The sequence below is a fragment of the Lampetra planeri genome, chromosome 2 (assembly GCF_965212315.1).
Source record: "Lampetra planeri chromosome 2, kcLamPlan1.2.h2, whole genome shotgun sequence".
NCBI classification, from domain to species: Eukaryota; Metazoa; Chordata; class Hyperoartia; order Petromyzontiformes; family Petromyzontidae; genus Lampetra; species Lampetra planeri.
The window spans coordinates 21,749,665-21,768,674 of record NC_136108.1 but is presented as its reverse complement, the minus strand read 5'-3'; the positions used below and the strand labels follow the sequence as shown (position 1 = coordinate 21,768,674).

At 51.2% G+C, this 19,010-nt stretch overlaps 1 protein-coding gene across 6 annotated transcripts in view; it reads left to right on the top strand.

The window, feature by feature from the left end:
- Nucleotides 1-19,010, top strand: part of LOC144729790 (uncharacterized) — a 283,970-nt gene that overhangs the window by 251,878 nt on the left and 13,082 nt on the right. For 5 of the 6 annotated variants that reach the window (XM_078610337.1, XM_078610329.1, XM_078610312.1 and 2 more), the window contains 13 exons: nucleotides 1,276-1,347; nucleotides 3,141-3,176; nucleotides 3,775-3,837; nucleotides 4,737-4,826; nucleotides 5,722-5,748; nucleotides 6,666-6,719; nucleotides 7,291-7,359; nucleotides 8,147-8,227; nucleotides 11,572-11,608; nucleotides 14,867-14,947; nucleotides 15,872-15,918; nucleotides 16,453-16,572; nucleotides 18,579-18,732. In XM_078610337.1, coding sequence (XP_078466463.1) covers nucleotides 1,276-1,347; nucleotides 3,141-3,176; nucleotides 3,775-3,837; nucleotides 4,737-4,826; nucleotides 5,722-5,748; nucleotides 6,666-6,719; nucleotides 7,291-7,359; nucleotides 8,147-8,227; nucleotides 11,572-11,608; nucleotides 14,867-14,947; nucleotides 15,872-15,918; nucleotides 16,453-16,572; nucleotides 18,579-18,732 — 931 coding nt within the window. The remainder of the gene's footprint in view (nucleotides 1-1,275; nucleotides 1,348-3,140; nucleotides 3,177-3,774; nucleotides 3,838-4,736; nucleotides 4,827-5,721; nucleotides 5,749-6,665; nucleotides 6,720-7,290; nucleotides 7,360-8,146; nucleotides 8,228-11,571; nucleotides 11,609-14,866; nucleotides 14,948-15,871; nucleotides 15,919-16,452; nucleotides 16,573-18,578; nucleotides 18,733-19,010) is intronic. The other variant, XM_078610321.1, reaches the window with a different exon arrangement.

Here is a 19,010-nt window from a genome sequence, read left to right as displayed (position 1 = left end):
AATATTCTATAAATTGTGTATTCCCGCTTTAAATTGCCTACCGTGACCCCCATGTCTACGTAAAAACATTGCTAAACACAAACTTTATTTAAGATCACTTCACAGACCCGGTAGAGGGCGGGGGATCCACGGAGCCCCAGGGCTCACGGGGCGTGGGGCACGGACCTGGGCACTGCTGCTGATCTTGGGTCAGATCTCGGCCAATCCTGGGCTCACGGTCCCAGTGCCCAGTAGTCGTGGGAATGAGAGTTGTGTTGGGAATCCAGAGCAGTTTCGATGAGAAGGGGATTAAAATAAAGAGTTCAAACGGTGGGTGAGAGTGTGATAAAAAAAATACATGTTTTGTAAAAAAACATCACATAACTACTCATGTGCATACGGATGTCATACACTTATCACTGTGGCCATTAATGAATAAAACCGGGTCATAAATGGGCACCGGATTTTAATAAGCGTTTAGGCTCTGACCTCAATAACGTCTAATTACCAGGTCCCCTAATCAATGAAACATGAAGAGACGTCACTGCGTATTGTGGGAAGCTGAAATAATCATTCTTGGCACGAGAACATAACATTCTGCCCAGCTTGTAAGAATTAGGATAAGATTTAGATCACTTGCGATTTATCATATTTTGGGAAATGTTTTAAATATTCGCATACACAGCCATAACGGTTTTTAATGACCACAACACATGGCAGTACTTTGTTAACCTGTTCTTTGTAGTTCAAGGTCATGTTTATTGACATTTTAACAACCTTTGCAGTAAATTCTGTGCTGCTTATGTGTTTACATTGACTCGGAGGCCATAAGCATTCAGTGCTATTTTGCGACCGCCCAATCACGTGAGGGAGCAAACCATTATGGCGTACGCAGTGTATTCATTATAGGAAGAGCTGTGCTTTGTAACGAGTGTCTCTTGCATTGGGTAAAGGAATATCCCTGGCTGCTCTATGCAGATCTTTGGTTTGTACTTGCAGGCCTTGTCTCTGCTGTGGGTGTAAGACCGCGCGTGTCCTATTTTGTGGGGAGCGGTGGCGCAGCGGTTTGCACACTGCGACCCGAGTTCAGTTCCCGCTCACGACCAATATAACAGTGGCGATTATCTGAACCGCTCCTGGGTCTCCCCGAGGTCGACTCTGCCTCAAATGAGTCGCCCTGATGCGGTGCGTAAACATCGCCCCCCTCGAGTCCCGTGCCGGCTAACAGCACTTGCCCCAAGAGTCTGTTGAGGCTACACGGTGGGGGAATCATTGTCTTTGTCCTCTGTGTGACAGGAGTCGGGGGGTGTGGCAGGCCAAGCAGGACAGCCAGGGCCCCCAGGCCCCGTGGGACCCGCAGGACTCCAGGTGAGCAAAAACGTGGATCGCACGACCCGCGAGCCACAGATGGGGCCGCGGTGGCTCCGCCACGTACGTACGCAACGGGCGAAACGGTGTGTGTCCCGGCATGACCAACGTCCCGACTCCGCGGGAATTCCATTTGTGATACGGCGGAGGCGAGGAAGGCCTCTCGAGTGGATGAAGCCACTTTGCTTCTCCGCGTCCGCCTCCTCCTCCTGGCCGCAACGCTCGTTTCTGTCTCGAGCGCGTGGCAAACGCACAGCGGCAGGCGTCGGGGGTGGCGGGTCGCCGCGCCCTCCGTGTGTCACGAAGGCGCGACAGCGAAGCGTGCGCAAGCGCAGTGTTCACAGTCCCTGCCCTTGGAGGCAACAGCCGACAGACGCAACGCCGCACGGGAGAGAGGCGCGGGCCGTGCGACGCCTCGCGGACCCGTTCTTATCTGAAGGCCAGAGGCGAATGTTTGCCTTGGAGCGGACTGCAATTCCTGATGCGGAATCGAGAACGCAGCGCCACTGCGTCGGATGTTGTCGTGGTGCGGGTGTATTGACACCAAATGTCACCCCCATCACCTTTGGGGTCGCAACGGTCTATTACGGCTCAAGGGAATCACAACGGAATCAGAATCTTTATTACTTAGACTGGAGCAATCCCATGAGCCATCAAGTTATTTTTCACTGATGTCCCGTAAGGGTGGCAGGTCAGCAAGTTACAGCTAAACGATAGGGGGTGGAAACGAGAGAAAAGGTAAGCAAGTTACGGAAAATAAATAAAAATAAACAAAGTATATGAGTAAAAATTGCATGAGTACATACATTTTTGCCGATATTTCAACACTAAATGCAAGAAATCACCGTGAGGACTTAGATTACAGCTCGATTGCAGCAACACGCAATCCACAATATTTGTAAGAGGAAGTTGGAGTGTAATATTACACTCGGCATGAATTTCTCCTTAGATTACAGTTTATTCAGACGTGCTTAAAACACTTAAAAGTGTGAATTGGCTGCACATTCCAAAGCGGCGCCCATTTGACGATGGGTGTTGAGACGCGGTGGGTGAAACAATCACCGAGACAACAGGTTCAGTGTGATCGCAACTTCCCATTGTGAATCGAGGCCCTGTCCCTGAAACGCGCGACACCTCATAGTGCCTCGCAGCAGTGCCTCACGGCGGTGCGGTGCCGCGCTGCGGGCTCTGCCGTACCACACGGGTCCCACCTCACCACACGGGTCGCCTCACCACACGGGCCCCGCCTCACCACACGGGACCCGCCTCACCACACGGGACCCGCCTCACCACACGGGCCCCGCCGCACCACACGGGCCCCGCCTCACCACACGGGTCGCCTCACCACACGGGATCCACCGCACCACACGGGCCCTGCCTCACCACACGGGACCCGCCTCACCACACGGGTCGCCTCACCACATGGGATCCACCGCACCACACGGGCCCCGCCGCACCACACGGGCCCCGCCTCACCACACGGGTCGCCTCACCACACGGGATCCACCGCACCACACGGGCCCCGCCGCACCACACGGGCCCCGCCTCACCACACGGGTCGCCTCACCACACGGGATCCACCGCACCACACGGGCCCTGCCTCACCACACGGGACCCGCCTCACCACACGGGATCCACCGCACCACACGGGCCCCGCCTCACCACACGGGACCCGCCTCACCACACGGGATCCACCGCACCACACGGGCCCTGCCGCACTGCGCGGGTTTGCGTGTAGAGACGGGCCTTGAGGCAGGGGTGACTCGTGCGTTGCCGCCCCACTCTGCGCACAGGGGCCTCCGGGAATGGTGGGACTGGCTGGACACCCAGTAAGGCCTCTCTCGGCTCTATCCCCGTAGCCGCTTATCCATTTCCACGTCGGCCTCAGTCGAGGAGACCCACGTCCCCTTGCCCATATCTGCCTCCCTTTAAACCATCGTGAGCGTTCGCCCTGGTCCCCGAGTCCCACTGTGCCGGCCCGGTCCGTGCAGGAATGAGCCTTCCCAGCCTCCGCGGATGTTTGTCGCCGCCCTCCTGTGTGTGCGTGAGCTCCTTGACCTCCTGACAGCGTCGCATCTCCATGACTAATGATCCCCTGTGTCAGATCCAAACCCATCACGTTTTTCTGAGCTGAGTCCAGACCATGACACCACAGCGTGCGCGCACAAGCAATGTGGAAATAATATTGCGAGCACTTTGCGGTGATTGGCAGTGCCCATTCCTTGAGTTATGATGAACCGGTTGTGCCATACCCGCTGGTTTGCGCATTTGCTAAGTGTGAAGGGTCTTGCTTCAGCTCAGGCCATCACATATGGTCCCTGCTTCCGCATCCCGACAACATCCACACATCCCCCCACGTTACCCACGAGCTTCCGCTCACCCCGACGCCACCGCGTGGCCCTCACCGCCGTTGTGGCTTCTCCGCAGGGGCTGCCTGGACCCCGCGGGGAGAAGGGCGCCTCGGGCATTCAGGGACCCGCGGGGATGAAGGTGAGGACCACGTCCACCCACAGACACGAGAGGAGCCGCTGACGTCCAGTTCTCCCTTTGCTATTATTTATTTGGGTTCTTACGAAATAAATCACAATAATATCGATAAACATATTCACCCGTTCAGTTGGAATTTAACGTCTACTAATGGTCCTTGAAATAATTCTGTGGCCTTACAGTAGAAGTGGTGCATGAATAAAGTATTGATGTTCAGCCAAGCATACACTTTTTAAGTATTGAAAAATGGGGGGAATTTTTTTATTTTAAATCCCAAGAAATGTAAAAATAGCGGAGATAATTCGGAGAAATGTAGAGAATCCACATGTGGTAGAACTGGCTGGCAGTGCCCTCCACGAATCTTCACAGCTGATGAATCGATCACCGTTATTTAAATTAGGCGAGAGGCCATTGAGACGGGAAATCTCTCTATCGAGGTAGAGCTTGAGTTCAAGAAGAGTCTTGAAGGATCTCTTGATTTCCTTGTGATAGATGTTGGGATATGCGTCTCTCAAACAAGTGGCTTGAGACCTGAGTTCTTCTTCTGGTGAGGGATTGAAGATTTTAATCATCGATAGACAAAGTGCACTGCACTTGCAGAGGATCGTGGAGAAAAACACATTTCCATGAGGGCCACTTGTCACTTTCCATGTCAGGACAGACTTCTCAGTCACACTCTGTGCGTAGTGTATGACCTCGGAGACCAGTTACGCTGTAAAGACCACACCACTGACGTCTCAAATTGCATTGCAGCAGAATACCGAGCAGGGTGCAGCTGATGGGGAAGCGGTGCGCGGCATTGATGTCACAACGTTCGCCCGACCGTGGAATTAAAAGAGGCGTCTGCTCGGTGCGCACGCCTCTGCGTGCGCGCGTTTGTTTCCTGCGCGTGTCCATCGCAGGGTGAGAGGGGGGAACCCGGGGTCGTCATTGCTGCAGATGGCTCCCATCTGGCAAGCATGGCAGGGCCCCAGGGACCCAAGGGTGACAAGGTGAGTCATGGCAGCAGCAGCACCTGCTACCTGTAGGCCTCATCCCAGTGCCGGCAGCATCACGGGCAGGGCCCCCCGGCTCCGCCCAGGGATCAGCTCACGGTCCGTGCTCGGAGGCAGCTCAACAGGGAGAGTGCGGGGAGGGCAGGGGGAAGAGAGACCGGGAAAGAGAAGCTGAGCCCAGCCGAATGTAGCAACGCTAAAGACAAACATCGAGAAAGACGCGGAGAGACTCAGAGACGCAGAGGAAGAGACGGAACAAGATCGACAAATGGAGGACACGGAGATAAACAAATGCAGAGAGGCAGAGAGAGAGACAAAGGCAACTGCTAGCTGGAGTAGTTGGCGGATGTGCTAATGGTATTCATGGGCCCACTTGTGTTAGTGTGTGTGTGTCAATTAAATTAGTGCCGCTCGATAGGAAGGCAGCAGTGGTTGCCCCGTGGTTGATGGAGTGCCCTTTCGCTCACCACCGGCTCGGGGCCACTGCAGGAGATGAGTGCTGCCCCGTTGCACGTTTAGGCAGCGGAGACGCTGACAATTGGCCTCGACCGTGCTTGGTTGCTCCAGCCGTGAGGACACCTGGAGCAGGGCGCGTGAGCACTAGCCACTCGGGAAACGGAGTTTTGTGACGTCGCACTCCGAGCGGAACGCTGGCTTGCGTGGCGCGCATGTTACCGCCGCTGTCTGCGAGCCTTGCCAACGGACGCGTTCCACCTTGTGGAAAATGCCGCTGTAGTCCAAGCGCAATGTGATTGGGAAAAAGTAAAAAAAAAGTGTGGCCGTGTGATTTGTGCCATAGGCAGAAATCACTGCTACTGTCACCTCCTTGATGATGACAGTGACGATGATGATAGCGGCGTTCACCTCATTCGCTCTTCTTGCTGTGTTGCAGGGCGATGCCGGCTCTCCTGGGTTGCTGGTGAGTTCCGTGCAGCCACGACGAGCACCTCCAGTTAGCACAGTTGGCTACGTACGGTGCGAAATAAGTTTAACATATGTACGTGCATAGCGAGTAAGTCGAGAAGCAGCTTGCATACGTGTGCACACCAGCCGAACTACTTGGCTCTCTTGGGGGAAATGAGCACTTGCTGCCCGTGGTTGATTTGTCCAGCGCTTGCCTTGCCTTGCTGCACTACTCCATCTGCACAAATAATAATTGACGCCGCCCTAAAGTTGAATAACAATAATATTGACTTATACTTTTAGAGCACCTTTCACCCAGAGATGACAAAGTGGTGTGCAGAGCGAATAACAGGAATAACATTTCGAGAGATAAAATAAGAGCAAAAAAAACCTCATAAATAAAATCATGCATTCGTGTGGTAAGAACACCCACTAAAATAAAATAACTGCAAAATACTGAGGAAGTGAAGGGGGCCTTCGTGGGTGGACGGCGCTTCGGGGTGGGAACCGAATCGTTGCCGAGAGACTCGGCACTGCCCCACACCGAGTAGTCCGGTGGATTCCACGTGGCGAGATGTCCCTGTTGAGCGGAGAACGGAGGGGGAGCGCCGCGACCTTTGGGCGTGCACAGCGGCAAGCGGCCGCAATCGGGGTACCGGAGGAGAGGGCTACGGAGGGAGACGCTGCGCAGCTCCTGGCAACGGGCTTCCGCGCCGCCGCGTCCATTGAACCGGCGACGTTTCCTCGAGGGCTCGCCGCTCCGCACTCACCCTTGGGCTAGGCGCTTCCCCGCCTGGGAGCCCACGTGGAGCCCCGGGGGCCAGGGCCGGCTCACAGGGACCGAGCGCCCGCGCTGGCCGCACCCTGGCTTCGGCGGGGGCCAGCGAGGCCTCGCAATGTCCTCACCGTGTCCCTCTTCTCGTTCGTCGCCAGGGTCCGGTGGGTCACGCCGGAGTCAAGGGGGAGTATGGCATGCCGGGGAGGCCCGTAAGTGCTCTTCTCTGCTGTCGCTCTGTCCACGTTTTTTGATGTTTGACGTAAAGAGGGCCTTTGCTCTAGCGTTGAACGTGTTTGTGCGTGTGGTGCAGTTCGCGTGAGTATTACATTGGTGTTACAATGCAAGTCACTCGATTGATATATACACGGCAATCATCACCCACTACTGCCAAAAACCTTGCAGGACCCTCCTGAAAAAGAGTCATGAGACTTGGTGGGTAAGAAGTGTAATGAAATATTACAATCAGTACGGCTTCTACCCACAGCAGAATTGTCATAATCGCACAACAATTCCTCGTCTTAAATTTTTCATTCATAAGACTTGGCCATCTTCATAATGCACCTGGATTTTAACCCAGGCTTCACTATTTGAAGTGAAGATGTTTACCTCGCAGAGCCACAGATCCACTCGATGCACTCAGTGCCTGGAACTCTCAAATGCTCACAGGCTTCACATGATATCTTTATAAGCATCATGAATGCACCAAAAACTAATCGACCCGGTGCATCGTTACACTGCCTCTGTCGTTCCGTGGTTGGATTGCTGACTTTGTGTTCTCAGGGTCGGCCGGGAGTGAACGGCTTCAAAGGTCAGAAGGGCGAATCTGGAGGAGGTGTTGGCCTGGGAAATGTGAGCACCTCTACCGTGCATCCTCACAACTCTATCACACCGCACACAGCACACAGTACACACTGCACTGCACAGTACACCGCACCGCAAACACCGCACAGCACACTGCACCGCACCACAAACACAACGCAAACACCACACAGCAAACCGCACAGTAAAAACCATACCACACACCACATCGCACACCACACCTCACACCCCACAGACCACATCTACTACACCACACACACCCTACTCTTAGACCACACGTATACTACTACACCTACCACAGCACACCACATAAACTACACTTACACTACACGAACCACCCCACACACACCGGACATCACGTATTGCACCACACACAGACACTCCACACATACACTACCACATACCACACACTACCACTTACCTTGTGTCTTCCAGCATCGTTTGTTTTGGCAGAAAAACCCAGAATCGGTTTTGGACTTCTTACGTTTCGTCAGCGGTCTGTGTCCTGTCGAACGAATGCCGCCGGATTATTGTGGAATCGTAGGCAGGAGCACTCCACGAACACCGGAGTGCTCAACCAGCGTGGTGCAGCGACATTGTGCACATTTGATGATGCCCTCCCATGTAAATTGTGGGCAATACAATAACAAATATGTTAATATCTATCTAAATAGGTAGCCGTGCAGAGGAGGGGCTGTTTCATCACCGAAGCGAATAGAGTAGCAGCATCTGTGCGGCATCCGCTCGTCGTAGCGACGCAGCGAGCGTTCCCACGCGTTTCACCGCTTCACAGGAGTTGGCCTTTCTCTGTCCGCAGAGTTTCCCCGGCCCTCCCGGACCTCCTGGCCCGCCTGGCCCCCCGGGCCAGCCGGGGTTCCCCGTGGACGTCAACAACAGAGTAAGAACGCGGATTGCAGTCCCGTGGCCCCCAACCGCCGCTGCTGCTGCTGCTGCCCCCGCCGCCGCTGCTGCCGCCGCTGCCGCCGCTGCTACCGCTGCCTGTATCGTCGTGTTCCCATCCTCGTGTTTCTCGCGTCATCGCGCATTTGCTGCCCGTCACTGTGCTGTCTCTTGTCTCTGTCCCCCCTTGTAGCGAGTAGTTCCACCACCTCCTCGCCCCCACTGCAAAATCCCTGTAAGTCATTGCGCACATTGGATCGGTCCGAACAAACGGTGAACAAGAGGAGGAGTAAATGGGTCGTGATCAACAATGACAATGGATGTCAGAGGCTCACAAATGTCAATTTTTTTTGTTATATATATATGCATTCGGGCATCTTTACTCATTAAATTGGCTGAGACAGCATTTGATATTCATACTTTGCAGAGCAAAACAAAGTACACGGGAATAATTGTACTCTTTGCCAGGTTTTGTTATACTTCTGCTTATGGCCGATGGAGGGCAACGGCTGAGATTGTTGAGCCAGATGATTGGGTCAGGAGTCGCGGAATGGCGTGTCGCTGTGATGATGCCTCCTTTGTATTTTACCAGGGAATGTGTAGTTGCCTGGGGGAGGTGATAACGCCTTGTCATTTACTTTGGCTACGTTCCAAGTTTTGGAATTCAGCTGAAGCCACTGCTCACATTTTTTGATGATGACCATTCGAAGTTCCGGTAAGGCAGCTCCTGGGATTGAAACATCGAATGCATCCCGACTGCCTCAGCAGCAAGCACGCGAATATGGCTCTTCAGCCATATATAAAATTATTATTATCTGTACATGAGTAATTTATAAATGCGGATTAACAAAGTAAGCCCGAATCAATCAGCAACTGCAATTTTGTAGACAGACTCCTCCTCGCGACTTAGTAAGCACCCCACATTCACCGCACGGAGTGAACTCGTTTGAGCACCCTTTACAATTCCACTGAGGAGGGCGATTCGAGTACAGTCCATCATCGATTAGCCAACTGCTTCGGGGGGCAGAGGCGTGCCCGATGAATAAAAACCGCCGGATAATCACTAAATCGTTATTTAAAATATCTTATTTTTGCACATTCTTGCATAACATGTTTTTAGGTGTTGTGTATATGTTAGTGATTATGATGAAATAGGCATCAATAAATATACAAATAGACACGAATAAATATTCTCATGTCCAAAGCACTGGAGCCGCCACTCATTGGGTCTCCCCCATGGGGTGCATCGCGTAGGAGTGGCGGCGCTATCGAGGATATTCCACGGAAAGCGTGCAATCGCTCTTTGAGCGTTGAGTACACCTCGCAGAACAACCCGGCGCATTTTCACGCTCAAGGGGACGCGATGAAGCGGTGATCGTAAAGGAAATCCGTGAGAGAGCCCAGGTCACCGAGTGGTGCATGGCCCAGCGGGGCAGTGGCCACTAGGAGCTCGTCTTGTCGGAGTCCCAAGTCACTCGGCCTGTCTTGTGCTGCACTCACCCTGTCTCAGTGTCTCCGGCATGCCACCCATCAAAGGCCTCGAGCATCAGGCTGCGTTTGGTATTCGACGGCACGTTTTCCCAGATACGCAGCCGCAAAGCAAAGAGAGCGAGATCAGCGCAACAAAACTACGGCGGTTGTTTCCGGAATGTGGGGCATAGGATCACAGGGGGGGTACTTGATGGCCAAACGCAAATCCTTGATTCCACGTGAAAAAAAATTACTTCTTAAAATGTAAAACACAATTTTAACGTAGGAAGCAGCGGCATGGAGTAGGGAAACGTGCTTGCAAACGCAAAAGCAGCCGGGTGTTCATGGTGTGTTAGCGGTGCCCTTTGCACCCCATGTGTCTGTCAACGCTGTGTGTGCCATGAAGCTGCAGCGCTGCCTGCCGTGTTCGCTCTGTCACCAGCTGCCCTCTGCTGTCACCTCACTGTCGTGTCGTGCTGTAACCAGCTGCCCTGTGCTGTCACCCCACTGCCGCGTTGTGATGTCACCAGCTGCCCTCTGCTGTCACCCCACTGCCGTGTCGCGCTGTCACCAGCTGCCCTCTGCTGTCACCCCACTGCCGCGTTGTGATGTTACCAGCTGCCCTGTGCTGTCACCCCACTGCCGTGTCGCGCTGTTACCAGCTGCCCTGTGCTGTCACCCCACTGCCGCATTGTGATGTCACCAGCTGCCCTCTGCAGTCACCTCGCTGCCTTGCCATGCATGCACACAGTTCAAGTTGAGAATTGAAAAGTGCTATTAAAGTCGCGCTATTCAAGCCACTTTATCCGAGTTCTTTTCTGTACGAGCACCAGATATGATTTCCTTGCCTTCCACATACAATGTGTTTTGTATGCGCACAAAAGCCCAGCATGTTCAGATGTCTTAATGCCACTTGAATGGCGTGGCATTGTTTACATTTATTAACAGTGTAAGTGTTAACAAACTTATTCCTAAGTTGTCATAAAAATATACTGAGTTTCTTTTTAAACATGTCATTGATTAACTTGCACAAATGAAGTGACATTGTTGGGACTTCGAATTAAATATAACAATAAACGTGTGAGAGTGCATTATTTTGGCAACTGTTTGTAATTGTTAGCGAGATGCCTGCAGCAGCATTATATTTAGCTGATTCACTAGCATAACGAGCATCTGTTTGTGTCAAAGTGAAGGTTTGGCCCACGTAAATTAAATTGCCAATAATTTCCTTTAAATAGTGTAACTTTCCTATATCTGACGCTGTCAATGCAACCTGCCATGCAAATATGAGCGTGACCCCAATTGTTCATCAGAATCAGTGCTCAGAGTTCATGGGTTTTACATATTTAGTCCTTTAGATACAATATAAGCCGCTATGTTAACCAGAGATCCATTCCCTCACAATAAAAAAGCATGAATTGTTGTTTACGATTCTGAGATCAAGACTGTGCGACCACTTGATGCCACGCCATGAGCCCATGTTGACTTGATAACCACAACAGTCACGAAACGCGACTTGGAAAATAAATCCAGTTCCCTTGTGTTGCTTATTGCCACTGAAAGCAGTCCGGATTTCTCTCTGCCAGCCGCAGCTCCTTCATGACCAACAAAGGGACCTGACAAACATGGCTAATGTACCTGTGCTCAGTAATGGCCCTCATGTATAACACACTCATCATTAATGGGGTTAGCCAAACATCCCACTGTAGGATCACAGAACTTGGACAAGTGTCGGTGCCAGTACTGGCTGCCTTGCCAAGCGCTTGTCTGTGGGTTGCCGCGCCTTCGAGCCGAACAAAGTCTGCGGCGCGTATCGAGCGCTGTGGGCGTACATCGATGTTTACTCTTTATTTATTCTGTGTGGGTATGCAGGTGGACCACTTCCAGCCGGGGGTGCATTCAAATTTCGGTGAGTGGCCGCATTGCGGCTGTTGCTGCTGCTTGGTGGTGGTGGTGGTGGTGGTGATGCGTCACCACCGCGTGGTCACGTGGTCACGTGGTCGAAGGTCTCGCCCGCAGGTCGTGTCGTGGGCAGAGCGCTCGATAGACTGCAAGGAGGGAAAGAATGTGTGGAGTGGGGGGGGGCGGTCGTTGATGTTGCCCGACGGGAGCTGAAGGAACCGCAGCTGAGACTGGGTCGCAGAGACGAGTTGGATTGCGAGAGACGTAGAAGAGGTGGAAGAAGCTGACCCACCCAGCCAATGGAACAAATAAAGAGAAGAAATGAAGTAAATTTTATAAATAGTGAAGAGTGGTCAAACAACCTCCATGGACGAACAACATGGGGAAGCCTTCATCAAACTATGGATTGACAAAGGCCTGCAAATTATTGTTTTTATGATGATCATATGCAGTAACGTATAATAACATGACTTTCAACATCCATAGATCTCTCATACATACAAGCAAACAAGCACGTGTGTGCTATATTCTTTGGGTCTTTCGGTAAAGTCACGTAGATAGGTTCAAAGAAAATAACAAAAAATAACAAAAAAACTACGACGTTTCGACCACAACACAAGCGATCATCATCAGGAAGAAAAAGGAGGGGGAAAGCTGCTGAGGCAGACTGTTTTAAAGGTTTAAAATGGGTGTAGCCCAAGGGTCATAAACGAAGTGGGCAGGGCTAGTGATGTTAATGTGAGAAATTAGCATGTTAATGGCAGTGGCTATGTTAATGTGAGAGATGAGCATGTGGATGGGAGATCGCAGAGCAGCAACGTCGAGCTCGGGGAGCGAGGTGGCTGCGTTAGTGCGGGAAATTTTACCTGTTAATGTAAAATCAGAGAGCCCAAAATAACAACTAGCATCGGAAGGTGGTAGGATGGGAACATCACAGCCAGTTATTACTTTAACTGGTTGATAACGTCCTTCCAATGATTGCTCAGTTCATACCCATCTTCTCGATTGAAGTTGTGTGTATATGTGGATGGCTTCATGAACTAACCTTTGTTGATAGCCAGTGGGTTTGCAAAGTACCTTTCGTCTTAGAGAAATCTATTTCGTGTGAGCCCAACGCATTAAAACAATGATCAGCCACGGCCGAAATGTTCGTCCTGCTGTGTTTCAGATCTGCCTTATGTTCACGAACACGGTCCGAGACATGTCGCTTAGTTTCCCCAATGTAACTACTGCCGCAGACACCACTTAGTTTGTAGACGCCGGGGTATTTCATGTCAGGGATCATATCCTTCACAGATGGAATCAGATCACGAATTTTATATACTGTGTTAAATCGAACCTGGATCTTGTGTTTGCTCATGATTTTGGAGATCGTTTTGGTGACCCCTGCTCTGTATGGCAAGGTGATGGTTTTGATTGGGTCCTCAGATGGTTATTTCCCAACGGTTGGGGTGATAGCTTTACGGATTGTGCAGTCTGAATATCCATTCATCTTGAGAACTTGGTGTACGTGTTTCAGTTCACTGGCTAGGTGATGATGGTTGGAAATACATCGAGCTCTATGGTATGGAGTTTTAATGAAGGAATTCTTCTGGGAAGGATGGTGGTGGGAGTCAGGTTTTAGATATGCACCCGTATGGGTGGCTTTCCTGTAGACAGTGTCCCATTGAGCCGTCTGGTCTCTTTTTGATGAAAACATCCAAGAATGGTAGCTTGCCATCCTTTACCACCTCCATGGTGAATTTGATGGCTGGGTGTATGGAATTGATGTGGTTGAGGAATTGGTTCAGAGCTGGTAGGCCATGTGGCCAGATGACGAACGTGTCATCTACGTACCTCTTCCACAAGGACGGACGTAGAGTGGATGCCTGGATGGCATCTGTCTGAAATTTTTCCATGAAAACATTGGCAACAACTGGAGAAAAGGGAGAACCCATTTGGGTACCTTCGACTTGTTTGTAGAAAGTTCCATTCCACGTGAAGTAAGTATTGGTGAGGCAGTGTCTCACCAGGGCCGGTACATCAGCATTCAGTCCTTGTTGGACCAAATCTTCAATGATTGCAATGGTGTCAGGCACAGGAACTTTGGTAAACAGAGAGACTACATCGAAACTAATGAGCAAATCACCTGGACATAGTAAGATGTCCTTAATTAACGATACCAAGTGAGCTGAGTTAAGTACAGCTGAGGTGGTCTTACCAGTGAATGGTTGTAAGGTTTGGGACAGAAATCGGGGCAAGTTTGAAGGTGGGTGAGTCAATGGTGGAGACGATAGGATGGAGTGGTGTACCCTCTTTATGGATTTTTTGGTAAGCCATACAGTCTGGGTGGTCTAGCAGCAGAGGGTTTTAAATAAAACCGCTTGGTTGGTTCGATTAAAGATGTCGAATCGGTGATGATATTGTTGGTTTTCCTAACGAGGCTGTTGGTGGGATCTCTTTTAATTTTTTGTATAGCTACCATCATTAAGTAGGTCCTGAATTTTGTTATTGTATGTGGTTTTGTCCATGATGACTGTGGCATTGCCCTTGTCGGCTGAGAGGATGACGATGTCATCTCTCTTTTTTAATTGGGAAAGCTCAAAGCGGTCATCCTTACTGATGTTGCTAATAGGTGTCTTAGCGTTTTTCAGAATTGCAGCGATTTCCAATCTTGACCCAAAGAATATGAATTCCTGCAGTCACGAAAGCTGTAAGTCAAGATTTTTCACGTGTGTGCTGTTCTGTGCATCTATGGGACCGTGGGTGTGGCCCACGGTGGTGGTATTGTAGCGGTTAGCGCTTCGAAACCCGGGGACCCAAGTTCAATTCTTGCTCCATGCCAACACAAGTGACGATTATCTGAACCAGTCCTGGGCCTCCCCTAGGTCGATTCGGCTTCAAATGAGTCCCTGGTGCGGAGACAAAGGTGGCCGGGCATGGTGCTGGCCACTCACCCCCTCGTGTGCTGTGCCGGCCTTCATAGGTGGTGCTCGCTAACAGCACTTGCGCCAACAGTCTGTTTTGGTTATAAGGGGGATCTTTTTTTCATTTTACCAGGTAAGGCCCACTAAGCTATATGGGCTATTTTTCAGAAGTGACTTGGCCACAAATGCTAAACGTGGAGGGAAAAACCGGAGGAACTGGAGAAAAATCCACGCGACCACGTAAACTCCAAATATACAGCAGGCGTCAGGGTCGGGATCGAACCCACGGCCTCCTGTGTACCGAGTGAGGGAGTTAACATCTCGTCTTTTGGTGTGCTGTGTGCTGTGAACGCGAGCAGGGCTGAAGGGCGAGAAGGGCTCCATGGGCTACCCAGGACACCACGGCTCCAACGGGGAGAAGGGAGACCCGGGGCCTCCAGGTTCCCTGGCACTGCGCGGCGCACCATGCACGACACAGACTGTGCTGCTTCTTCTGCTGCTGCTGCTGTGTATTCTGGGCCTTCACCACAGGGACACCGCGGTGCTGCTGTTGAGCAAGAGGCCGTAGTCACGCTCTCCTAGAGGCGTGTGCTGTCTCGTCATTGTGCAACACCCCCAACTCCTCATCGCTCACCGCGCACACTGCTCCATCGTCAAGCAGATCCCCTGCGGGACTTTTGCCGTCCACATTGAGAATCATCCCCTCCTTCCGTTCTTGTGTCTTGTTTCCTGTTGCTTCCTGCTGATGCTGCTTTCTTCTGCTGTTGCTTCCTGCTGCTGCTACACCTGTTCTCATTTTCCCGCTGCCGTCCGATTTAGTCAAAGACCTTCCTCTCCGCGTCTTTCCATCACCCATAGCCTGCATGAATATATTCTCTCCGCCACCGCTGCCTCTTTTCATAAATACTCTCAAAGTAGCGCACGCTTTACATGGGCTAAACTCGAAGCCCCGTATTCTTAGTCACGGCTCGGCTGAGGCTCTGACCTCAGGGGAGCCGACTCAGAGCCACCGTGGAGCTTAACTTGAGAAGCTCTGAGTAAGATCCCAGCTGTGCTCAGCATTGGTCCCATGATGTTTGATATAAAAATTGTTTTTATTTATTCATTTGTATTATTCCGTTTTTTTTTATCTGTGTTATGTCTGTCACGGAAACGGTGTGTGATTTTTATTGATGAAACCCGACTTCAGAGCTTCTTAGCCCACAGGGTTCTTCAAAAGAAACTGAACTGAGGCCGAGCCCGAGCCAAGCCATGGCCGAGCCGCTCACCCACGTGACTTTGAAACCGAGCGAGCGGCTCAGGCCTGAGCTGATCCTGAGATGGCAGTGACGCAGTTTAACTCACCTTGGCGATGTTTGTTCCAGGGGCGCCCGGATCCATCACGAACATAGCACAGCTTGCCGGGATCAAGGTAAGGGTCTTTGGCTGCGTCGTCTTATAGTAGGCTCAGTGCAGTACAATGTTTCGCGGTGCGATGCTGTATTAAACGTTATGATGTGAAGATTCTTAGGGACATCAGTTCCCAAAACTATGTAGTCGTAATTTTTTGCATTTGTTATCGTGTTGTTTTTTTCTCATTTACTGTACGTCCAGTATAAGGGTACTTAAAAGTTGCTCAACTGCAGTTCACTCAACATAAGCCTCCCATTAACATGTAGGCTTTCGTAACCAATATTTTCCGTAATAGGGTTTTTGGGTTAGATAGCATAAATATAAATGCGTCTTGACTTAAAGCTTTCGTGACTGCAGGAATTCATGTGCTTTGGGTCTTTCGGTAAAGTCACGTAGATAGAAAAATAATGTAAAAAATACGACGTTTCGATCGCAACACAAGCAATCGTTCTTAGGTGAAAAAATATTTTCGACGAGCTTTGTGGCTCGTCGGATTTCTCGAGGGTAAATAAAGATTCCGATCGATTGCGATCCTCTGTGCCCTCGACTGCAGGGGGAGCGCGGCGAGTCTGGCATGAAGGGCGAGCCTGGCACGGTGGTCTACGGGGACTTCCCTCACGGGATTCCCAGCGTCCCCGGGCCCCCAGGCATCCCAGGAAGGCCGGGACTCGTGGTGAGAGATGCCGCCCTGTTGAGAATGCTCACTCACAGACGTTCGGCAAGGGGCAGCATCACCAAAATCGAATGACAAGTCGCGCCGGCAATCGGCCGCTTTTCTGTTGTTGTTGTGATGTGCTAAAGCAGTATTGGTGGCGAGTGTGTGGTGAGTGCTTATGAGGAAGTATACCCTGCTGTGAACGGTGACGATTTGCCTACGATGCATTAGCGCGCCCTTGCGCACGTCCAGGGTATGCACTCATTTACCTCGAGGAGCTGTAACTCCCCTTGAAAATGTAAACGTTAGACCTTTTCTTAACGCTTTCATCACTGATAGCCTACACGCAGAATGATGTCTCGCCTGCATCGTTACCTGTAAATATGTAGTCTACAATAGAAACAGCTAAGACGATTAATTGCTTTCAGTCTCTTGGTTTACATTCTATGAAATTAGTATTAAATCATGGTTGCTAAGCGCAGGTTCAAAGACCGAAAATGCCTGGTGGGCAGGAACAAACGGCACTATCAAAGTTCTAATAGACAAGAGTTAACACGTTTCTTGGTTGAGCAAGGTTATATGAAGTCAGGGAAAGAGACGGTAATTGGAGGAGGACATTTCTAAAGTGGAGCAGTACGAGGGTAGAAGCAGAGAGAAGTGAGGCGGCCTGCAGTGTGGTGAGTGGGTGGGTGGATGGGTGACTGAGTAGGTGAGTGAATGGGTGGGGGAGTGAGTAGGTGTCTAAGTGATAGTGTTGTAGGAGAAGCGGTGGCACAGTGATTAGCATATTGCGACCCGAGTTCGATTCCTGCTCATGGCCAACACCAGTGATTATCTGAACTATTCCTGGGCCTCCCCTAGGTCGATTCAGCCTCAAATTAGTACGTGGTACAACGTGTAAACATCGCCACGCGTGAGACGAAGGCGGACGGGCATGGTGCTGGCCACCCACAACCTCGTGTGCTATGCCCTCCTTCGTAGGTGCTCGCTAACAGCACTTGCCCCAAGATTCTGTTAAGGTTTCTGGGGGGATCTTTGGGTGAGGTGAGTGGGTGAATGAGTGGATGAGTGGGTTAGTTATTATCACGTGCAGTGTAGTGGTTGAACACAGTGTGGATCAGACAAATAAGTCGTGTCTATCGAGTCCTCAGCATGGGATTAGGAATCGAGGAGTGACGTTCATGGGAGCAGTTGCCATGGTCATGGCAAATGGACATGCCAAGACCACGCCTCGCGGTTTGCACACACAAACCCACAACGCTTACCCAATATTTGAGTGGTTTGCCAAACATCTTGTTTTCTAATATTCCAGCTCGACACCCACGAATAAGTTTCAGCTTGAAGCTAACCCAGTTGCTGCACTCGTGCACTGAGAGAATGTTAAACACGCCACGGGTGGACAGATTGAATGGTTTATGCACATTATGTGCAACACGCCCATGCAAATCTTAATCTATATATATAACAGGCAAATTTGTGAATATGTGTGTCTGTTTGAAATGTTTAGCATACTTCCCGACATGCAACAAACTTGAAATTTGGCATGTGGGTAGCTTCGAGACTGTACATAATGCTAAAAGTCTAAAAATAGACTTTTGTAATTTGGGGAGGCGGGGTGGCACAATAATGGATATATTTTTCACGGCAAGGGAGCGGTGACGTCACATCTGTGATGTCACCCGCACGCGGCAGCGTCACGCAGTGTGCCTGCTGACGTCACGCATCCCCCACCCTCCGCGTAGGCCGTGTGATAATTCAAGACAAGAATCCAAGTCTCGGGCGAAGCCGGGTAGTAAAGCTGGTATTTGTATAGAGCGGCCTCACTCAAGGCGCTCTGCGACAATGCTTACAAAGCGGTGACAGATAGGAATGACGTAGATGGCGGGGGTGTGCCACAAGGATTGAGGAACAAGTGACGGCGATAGAGAGGTGCTTAGGAATGACAACAGGGCAGAGGAGGGGATGGGAAGGAGTGGAGGGGCGGGAGAATGTGACAGCGCTGACTTGGTGTGCTTCATCGGCAGGGCCCCAAGGGAGACTCGGTGGTGGGTCCGAGTGGCCCCCCGGGCAGCGCCGGCCCCCCTGGATCTCCGGGATACGGCTACGAGGGGCCCCAGGGCAGGCCAGGCCCCCCTGGGCCTCCAGGGCCCCCCGGCGGTCAAGGACACACCTCGCCAGGTATTCTCACAGTGATCTGATGCCTGCTGCTGAATTTTTGGAGTTTGCGGCGTCTCTCTTTCCCCGTGGTGGTCGCATGGATTTTTTTCCGGGCCTTCCGGTATTTGCCTCCGTATCACACGTTTAGGCTGCCATAAATTTCCACATGATGATGAGCCACTTTGTTGAACTATCAATTGTGGCCAGGTCTCTTCTGAAAAGAGCTATATAGCTCAGTGGGGCTTACCTGGTAAAATAAGAAAAATAGTTTCATAAATCTGGTAATCCACCAGCGTGTA